The sequence below is a fragment of the Juglans microcarpa x Juglans regia genome, chromosome 2D (genome assembly GCF_004785595.1).
Source record: "Juglans microcarpa x Juglans regia isolate MS1-56 chromosome 2D, Jm3101_v1.0, whole genome shotgun sequence".
Taxonomy (NCBI): Eukaryota; Viridiplantae; Streptophyta; class Magnoliopsida; order Fagales; family Juglandaceae; genus Juglans; species Juglans microcarpa x Juglans regia.
This window is the reverse complement of record NC_054596.1, coordinates 18,549,033-18,558,201: the sequence shown is the minus strand read 5'-3', so window position 1 is coordinate 18,558,201 and position 9,169 is coordinate 18,549,033. Positions and strand designations below refer to the sequence as shown.

Sequence of the window (9,169 nt, the reverse complement as noted above, 5' to 3'; positions counted from 1 at the left end):
TTTCAATGGCTGAATCACGATCACGTTATCTCAATCTTGGATTAACGATTATACTTTTTGAGATGAACAATATGAAAATTCTCCAAGAAATTTTCTCACCAAAATATGTACTGGAAAATACTGTAAACAAATATCTAGAATTGAATATCTGATGTTCCTAATTAGTAGGGCAGTTCAAATATATTTTTGGAAGCAATTTCCAAGTCACAGTGAAACTCTTCTGGTGGTTTGCTGGCACCTGATACTTATATTCTCAGTATTGGTAGTTTCATATTCAAACTCTTCTCTGAATAAGATCTATCTCTTGAAACTCGACTTCTACACTTCTAATTTATCTAAAACACTTCTTAGCTAACAACATCTAGATAAGATTAAAACAACTTTAGAGAAATTCAAATTATTTTACATTTATCCAAAATATAAATCTCAATATAAGATGAAGTCTATCATCTTAGTCACCTAATCATATCTAAACATATCATTTTAGTCACTTAATCCTAACCAAACTCTTGCATCTACAGTTCCAAAGTTAACAGGCCAAATCTTCAATTGGCATACACGCATGTGGTCTTTAGGGACATTCTTAGAAACTCATATGGCTTCCCTTTCGAATAAATGTGTGGGAAAAAAAAAGTAAGAACTCGCTGAAACTTCAATGGGAATTAAGCAAGTCACCGGAATGAAAATGCGCTTTCAAAGTCGGCCTTTATTGTTAGTTTGTTTTTGTTTTCCATGGAAGTTAAAGGGATACAAGAGTAGGGGACCCGGTAGAGGCACCCCGACCCCAACGAACATCCTTGTTACGATAAGTACAAATAATAAAAAAAAAAAACACATTAAAATTGAGAACAAAGTTTTGGATAAACTAAAACAATGTTCGGGTCAAATATTCTTTCGAACGACAAATTCTAAACATAACCTCCACGCAATTCCGAAGGTTGCTAGCTTCTATCAACAGCGTCAGTTTCAAAGCGATGGTAGAAAACACACACATGACTCTGAACCTATCTCTCGCTAGGAAACTCTTCAACGCTTCTTCTTTTAATTTCTTTTCCCTTCCCGCCAAAGTCCGACAGTTGGATCCTATAAAGGCGATATCGTCTGAGTTTCGTGCTTCTCTTTACACATTTTTTAATCACTGCTATTCATCATCACCTCTTCATCTGGACTCCTATTTAGAAAAGGCCAAATCTCATCACGCAGTTGATCCGGACGCGATCTTCGAATCTCTCATCGATAATTCGACCCACAAGAGCCATTTGAATCAAATCCATTCCCAGTTACTGGTCTCTGGATCTCACGATATTTTGATTTTGACCACTAAATTGATCAATAAAAGCACGAATCTTGGAGAAATTCGTTATGCACGTAACCTGTTTGATGAATTTTGTAACCCGGACGTTTTTCTGTGGGATGCGATCATTAGAAGTTATTCGAGGCATGATATGTTTGGAGATGCTCTTGAAATGTACACGAATATGCAGATGGCAGGGGTTAGTCCGGATAGCTTTACTTTTATGCATGTGCTTAAGGCTTGCAGTGGCTTGCCAGCTCTCAAAATGGGATGGCAGGTTCATGCGCAGATATTTAGACATGGGTTCCAATCCGACGTGTTGGTACAGAATGCGCTTGTTGCATTGTATGCAAAATGTGGTCAGATTGGGCTTTCTAGGGTGGTGTTTGATGATTTATGTGATAGGAATGTTGTCTCATGGACTTCCATTATCTCTGGGTATGCACAAAATGGTGAGCCTATGGAAGCATTGAGAATATTCAGTCAAATGAGACACAGTAGTACGAGACCTGATTGGATAGCACTCGTGAGTGTTCTAAGGGCTTACACAGATGTTGAGGATCTGCAGCAAGGGAAATCAGTGCAGGGCTGTGTCATTAAAATGGGCCTTGAATATGAACCAGACTTACTCATCTCACTCACTTCCATGTATGCAAAATGTGGGCAGGTGACACTTGCGCGATCCTTTTTTGATCAGATGGAGATACCAAGTGTGATTCTGTGGAATGCCATGATTTCAGGTTATGCAAAGAACGGTTTTGCTGAGGAAGCTGTAGAGCTATTCCGTGAGATGATATCTAAGAAAATACGGATAGATTCTATAACTGCGAGGTCTGCCATCTTAGCTTGTTCCCAAGTGGGGTCCCTTGAATTAGCAAGATGGATGGATGACTATATCATGAGGAGTGAGTATAGTGATGATGTTCTTGTCAATACAGCCCTTATTGACATGTATGCAAAATGTGGAAGTGTTGATTTGGCTCGCATTGTTTTTGATAGAACACTTGATAAGGACGTGGTTGTGTGGAGCTCCATGATTGTTGGCTATGGATTGCATGGTCAGGGCCGAGAAGCCATTGATCTTTACTATGCAATGAAGCAAGATGGGGTATGCCCCAATGACGTCACCTTTGTTGGGCTCCTAACAGCATGCAATCATTCAGGCCTTGTAGAAGAGGGATGGGAACTTTTCCACAGCATGAGGTATTTTGGGATTGAGCCTCGACACCAACATTATGCTTGTGTGGTCGATCTTCTTGGACGTGCAGGCCGTTTGGATGAGGCTTATGATTTCATAACCAACATGCCAATTGAACCAGGTGTAAGTGTTTGGGGAGCACTTCTGAGTGCATGCAAGATCTATCGCCACTTGACATTGGGAGAATTTGCCGCGAAGCATCTTTTTACATTAGACCCGTATGAGACAGGGCATTATGTGCAGCTTTCAAATCTCTATGCTTCTGCCCGTTTGTGGAATCATGTTGGAAAGGTACGTGTATTGATGAAGGAGAAAGGTTTGACTAAGGACTATGGGTATAGTTTGATTGAGATCAATGGGAAACTTCAGGCATTCCGTGTGGGAGACAAGTCACATCCAAGGTACAAGGAAATTTCTGAGGAGCTTGAGAAACTGGAGAAGAGATTGAAGGAGGCAGGATTTGTCCCACATGCAGAATCCATTCTACATGACCTGAATTATGAAGAGACAGAGGAAACTCTATGTAATCATAGTGAAAGGCTAGCAATTGCCTATGGTCTCATAAGTACACCTCCTGGAACTACCCTTAGAATAACAAAGAATCTACGGGCATGTGTAAATTGCCATTCGGCGACTAAGCTTATTTCGAAGCTTGTTAATAGGGAGATAGTTGTTCGGGATGCAAAACGTTTTCATCATTTCAAGGATGGATTTTGTTCATGTGGAGATTATTGGTGAGAGTGAAGGCTAGCTCTTGACATTAAAGTAAGTTTACTTTGGTTCAGTTCAGCTTTGTGAAGCAAACCAATGTCCCAGCTGCTACAGCTCGTTGTGATACCAAGCTGAAACTTGGAAGTAACATTTTGGCACGAAATCATTCTGAGGGGTAGACTTTAAATTATCTACACTTACATGTTAGAAAGGTGCTAACCTGAGATGGCTTTAGCTATTGGATTTTTGATACGAACAGCCATAGATATTGCCAGAAGCAATAACATTCAGCCACAAATACCGTCTCTCTTTCAGCTGAATGAATGGAAGGCGCAGGGATTTCCCCCCGTCAGGTCTAGCATTTGAAATAACTTTTAAGATTCCAACCTTCAAAGTTCTTAACCCACCAAATACAGCCATGGAAACCAGGGCATCAATGATAAAAAAAATATATTCTCCAGGAAGAGACAAACGCAGCCGGGGAATCCTGCAGGGCTACAAAGACAGAACAAAAGAGCTTCTTCTCAAAGAAGAGAACAAGCATGTCGAGGACTGGATCAGCGATCTCCCAGATGCCATTCTGCACCCCATACTCTCTTTCTTACCCCTCAAGTCCATAGCCCAAGTCAGCCTTTTATCCGATTTTAGTCCTCCCACCAAAAGTTACAAGAAAGTCTCGATCGAGAAAATCCAACAGAGTCGAACTAGGGTCATGGAGTTCATAACCACTGTATTAGCCCGTCGCCATGAAAACTCCAATAAAGGTTTTTGGCATTAAGGGTCAACTGAGTTTCTTGGCAACTTCCAGCATTGAGATTTCTCACCGAAGGCCTGTCAACATGACCGTGGCAAAGATTACCTGTGGCATGGTGCAATCAGCTAATTTCTATCAGGAGTCTCCCGTGCCTGATGATACCTATATATTTCCTTCTAAATTTGGAGGTCAATCTCTCTATTTTGCTTACTTTTTTCTTGCATTTATATACACAACAACAAATTTAGTTTTTGTGAAGCTTTAAAATTTTTTCTGATGTTTGAACGTTTTAATAATCTGTTCAAACAACAATTTTTGGGACTCTTTTTTCCGCCACAAAAAATTCTCATGTATTTTTCATATGAAAGTTGTGAAATACATTCGCCATGCTATCGTTAAGTTCAAACAAACTTTTACTAGTCTTAAATGAGGTTCCACCGTATCTTGTACAATAAACATTACTTAAGAACGCTATTTAAGAATGTTTAACTAATGTTGCAAGGTTTTTAAACATCCGAACCGTACTAATTAAGAATGTTCGAACGTTACTTAAAAACGTTCGAACCTTATTTAAGAACGTTCGTTCAAAGATTAAACATGTTTTTGTGACAACTTTCTATTACTGTGTTAAAAGGCTATCAAGTTAGATGTTATGAAGAATTATATTTAAATCTTTACTACCAACTTAAATTATATTCACATTATAATTACTATGTTAAAATATCGCTCCATGGCTATTGCAACAGTTGAATTATATTGGTTAAAGATGTTATTAAAGGAGTTACAGATCAACTTAACTGCTGCTCCTCGACTTTGGTGCGGCAATATAGGAGCTATTGCATTAGCTTCTAACCCAATTTTTCATGCAAGTAAATGTATTGAAGTTGATTATCATTTCATTAGGGAGAAGGTTCTTCACAAGGATATTGTAATTAATTACATTTCCACTAAATATTAGTGTGCTGATATTTTCACCAAGGGCCTTCCTGCTGGGAGGTTTTTAATTCTAAGAGACAAACTCATGACTGTTGCACCTCTCATGAGCTTGAAAGGGCATGTTGAGGATCCTACTCAGACTCAAACAACTAACTCCAAAGACTTATCAACACAACAATAAACTCAAAGTTCAGTTCCAATTCTAATAAGCTCAGAATATATAGGAACAGAAAAATAGTTATCATTAGATACCTATCGAATGTAACTATAGCACATATCCTTTGTGAATATTCTTTGTTGTACTTATCATGTAAACTCTTTATATTCTCATCAATGCAAACAGAGAATTATTCCACCAAAATCTAATTAAGTTTCATACTTTCTTACTTTAAATTCCACACGATGTGATCGTTATTTGTGAAATTTAATAAATTTTGATACTAAATACAATATTACCATGTCGTTATTGTGCTTCAATCTTACATAGCATCCTTGCATCAAATGATATCAATGTGGTGCATAAAAACAAGCTTTATTCACATGAAACGATCCACTTAGCCCCGTTTGGATTGAGAAGTGATCTCAACTTATCTCATTTCATTATTATAATTTTTCAAAATTTCAGATAAAATATAATAAATAATTCAAAATTTTCAAATTCCAAAACAATAATAATATTAAAAATAATATTATAATAATTTTTTATTCAATTTTCATCTCAACTTACTATCCAAATGGCACCGGTGTACCTTCCAATAGGGAAAACTAATTATCATCCTTCATTTCCAGAGTTTGGGAAACTTACTCTGTCAAATGCATAATGAGAATTATATATGATATAATTTTCATCTTATTTCAATTGGTCACATGAAAGACACCCCATCAGATTTTTGTTTCTGTTCTGTTTTGTTTTTCTGTTTTATATATTCAGATTCAAAACAAACCCGAACGCCGTTCTCGTTCTCAGCTGAGTTCTCTCTTTGAAAGTTTCAAATCCTAACCATCATACTCAGCACAACAACGTGGCCTGGGGGAAAACAAGATATTCTACTGAGAGTACCCTCGTTTTGAATGGAAACAAGATATTCTAAGCGCAGGAAACTTCTTCTCCATACTACTGAAAATGGTATCGACCGAATCAGCGATCTTCCTGATGCTGTTCTCCATCACATTCTCTTCCTTCTACCCATCAAATCCATCGCACAAACCAGTGTCTTATCCAAGAGATGGAGGTCTCTCTGGTCCTCCTTCCCTGACCTTGATTTCACCACCATTAACCCAAATGCCATTTCTTTAACTAATTCGAATCATCCCAACAGTACTGAAAAGAACTTGCATAATACGGCTGCTACAGGAGTGGACTTCATAACCCAGGTTTTAGCACTTCATGACAAATTCTCCCACATAAGGACGCTTCGTTTCAGAGCCCATTTGAGTTTTTCTCATCTAAATGGTCTGATTCGGTCCGCCACCAGACATAATGTTCAAGAACTTGATGTCGAGGTTGCCACTGACGATTACTTCAACTTCCCACGATCTGTAATAGCGAGTGAATCTTTAAGGGTTTTTAATCTGAAATCTCGTTATCCGGGTTTTCGTTTGCCTCCTTCATCGGTAATGAAGGATGGTTTCAGATCGCTCCACACGTTATCTCTTTCACTCATCATTTTATACAACCAGTCCTCACTCCTGGACTTGTTCTCGGCTTCTTCGTTCCCAGTCCTTAGAAAACTGAATCTCGATGCGTGCTTTGGGTTGAAACATCTCAGCGTTGGCTGCCGGGCACTGGAAGATTTGAGTCTGGAGAATTGTTTTCAGCTATTAGGCTTGTATATTTCAAGTCCGAAATTGGAGCGATTGCGGGTAGCGAATTGTTTTGATGCTTACAGTGACAAAAGTCTGGTAAAGATTACTGCACCGAGACTCAGATTCCTGGTCTGGGAAAATAATGCCATTACTAATAATAGTTCTTTTGACAATTTAAGTCTTCTGCATGAGGCCTCCATTGGTTTCTTTGTACTAAACGAAGATACAAGTCATGTGACAAAGATTCAGAGTGTATCCAACCTTCTCTCTGGACTCTCTCATGCCTACTACCTAAAGTTTGGAAGCCAGTGTATCGAGGTATTTATCAGTTCTCTCTCTCTCTCCCTCTCTCTGCACTCAGACACATGATCTGTAAATATATTTGCATACACATGACTATATATGTTGTGTTACAGTAGCAGTCGATTCATATTGATCCATGGCATGAATTTTAATTGGTAGGAATTCGACCACCTTTAGGTTGCTCACAATAGAAGGGGAATCCCCTCACATGGATTCCTTTGGGGCACCAACTCCATGTATATGTATATATATACAAGGTTGTCTAAGCCACCTTAAAGGCGGCTAGACTTGCCCCTTGTGAAAACCACCTTTGAGATGACTCAAATTAAATAGGCCACCACCAATGGGGGTGAGGGAGGGGCAGATCTCTTTTTTTTTTTTTTTTTTCATGGGATTTAATATTTTTAATTGGCTCTAACGTGGATATAAATTAGCATAACATATTGATTTCTAATTGGTTGACACATGTATTTATGTATCAAGTGACAAGATTAAATAGTTAGAAAACTAGTGAGAGAATGAAATACCTAATTACAAAATATATGGGGAGTAAACCAAAAAATTAGAAACCCAACCAGCTTTCTTTAAAGGATTAAAAACTCATGTACTCATTTTGCTATGAAAAAAGGGTGAAAACTCATGTATTCAGCTGGACCGATGCTGCAGGTTGTTTATAATTTAGTATATTAATTAACGTTATCACAGTAGGTGCATCGTGTTCAACTATGACGCTGTATATGATAATCACTACAAGAAAAACGAACATTTATTACGAGAATAACTATTTGCGATTAAAATACTCATTTTGACAAAAAATAGTCATTTTCGCAGGAAATAACTGATAAAAAATAAACAGTTTTCTTGCAGTGAATTTTGTTTGATTTGGTAACATATTAATTTTCTAGTTCCATATATATGAACCTCGGTTCTCTTTCACTGCAGATTCTATCAAGCAATAATTATTTTGCTGTTTATCTACAACCATATAGTAACCTCAATTCTTTGGAGTTGCATACTGGTTTCAACAAAAATAATGTCTTAGGATTAGCATGCCTATTCAGGAACTCTCCAACACTGCAGACTCTCGTTCTGAAGATCATTAATGATCAGAAGATCGAAAGGAGAGTATGTTTTTGTACCTTTCTTTTTATTTAAATTTTCTCTCATACTTGAATTTGCTCACATATAAATTAGTTTGAAAATTAAAAGTGATCTTTCTGTCCTCTCAGCAATGGAATAGGGAAATGTGGGACTTGTCCGGCTCTGAGGAAGAACAATTTTGGGAATCTCAAACCCAGAATCTGAAGTCTTTCCTACACCACCTGAAGGAAGTAAAGATCCATGGGTTTTTAGAATGTGAGAATGAGGTTAGTCTAGCGAAGTTTTTGCTCAAGCATGGAAAGGCCTTGCAAGAGATGACACTATGCACAGGCCATTGCATTGCTAGAGATTCCCTGAGGCGACAGAAGATCAGGTCACAGATGATGGGATTCTCGCGAGCTTCTTCTAATGCTAAAATTGCTTTTCAGTAAATATATATTCCCCAGCTTTTTAATCATTGTTGAGTACTATATTTGTCGAAAATTGTTATGTGGATTCTATTCTGGACTATGTAGGACCCATACATTTTGAAAACTATGATGAATTTTGCTTAATTAGTATGTTGTTATAAAGCAACGAAGGTACCTTGATGGATCGGTAATCGACTAACCGATCTAGAATTTTTTTTTTTTTTTGTTGTTTTGAAAGGAATAAAGCTCTTATTCAACTTAACTGATCAAAGAATGAATACATGAACGAATTTCCTCCAATACAATACTCTCCTCAGAGAGTTTAAGTGCATCATTTGCAAGAGCATGAGCCACATTATTGATGTTTCTAGTAATGTAGTTAACAGACCACTTAGACAGCTTCATGTCCAACAGAACTTTCACATCTCGAATGATCATCCATGCTGAGCTCCACTTGTCTGAAGAAATTTTAATATCATTCACCACTAGTTGTGCATCTTCCTCAAGGATAACTTGATTCAATCCTAGCTGCTGACAAAGGATCACTGCTTTAAGTGCAGATCAGGATCACTACTTTAAGTGCAGCAAAGGATTCTGCCAAATAAGCATCAAGAAACAAATTCCTTTGAGATCTTAATGTAGCCACCACCTGACCT

The 9,169-nt window shown here is 37.8% G+C and overlaps 2 protein-coding genes across 2 annotated transcripts; both read left to right on the top strand.

Annotated features, from left to right (window-relative positions):
• The first annotated feature begins 872 nt into the window (after positions 1-872).
• Positions 873-3,894, top strand: LOC121251184 (pentatricopeptide repeat-containing protein At3g12770). Its single transcript, XM_041150546.1, has one exon. The coding sequence runs from the start codon at positions 975-977 to the stop codon at positions 3,228-3,230; it is 2,256 nt and encodes a 751-aa protein (XP_041006480.1). The 5' UTR covers positions 873-974; the 3' UTR covers positions 3,231-3,894.
• Positions 3,895-5,939: 2,045 nt separating this feature from the next.
• LOC121250399 (putative F-box/FBD/LRR-repeat protein At4g03220) lies at positions 5,940-8,699 on the top strand. The gene is made up of 3 exons (XM_041149527.1): positions 5,940-7,017; positions 7,945-8,127; positions 8,232-8,699. The coding sequence occupies exons 1-3, from the start codon at positions 5,965-5,967 to the stop codon at positions 8,532-8,534; spliced, it is 1,539 nt and encodes a 512-aa protein (XP_041005461.1). The 5' UTR covers positions 5,940-5,964; the 3' UTR covers positions 8,535-8,699.
• Positions 8,700-9,169: the final 470 nt, after the last annotated feature.

Coding starts and splice junctions, on each gene's coding strand:
- LOC121251184 (XM_041150546.1), top strand. CDS start 975: ATGGTAGAAAACACACACATGACTCTGAACCTATCTCTCGCTAGGAAA.
- LOC121250399 (XM_041149527.1), top strand. CDS start 5,965: ATGGAAACAAGATATTCTAAGCGCAGGAAACTTCTTCTCCATACTACT. Junction 7,018..7,944: donor TTGGAAGCCAGTGTATCGAG/GTATTTATCAGT, acceptor CTTTCACTGCAG/ATTCTATCAAGCAATAATTA. Junction 8,128..8,231: donor ATCAGAAGATCGAAAGGAGA/GTATGTTTTTGT, acceptor CTGTCCTCTCAG/CAATGGAATAGGGAAATGTG.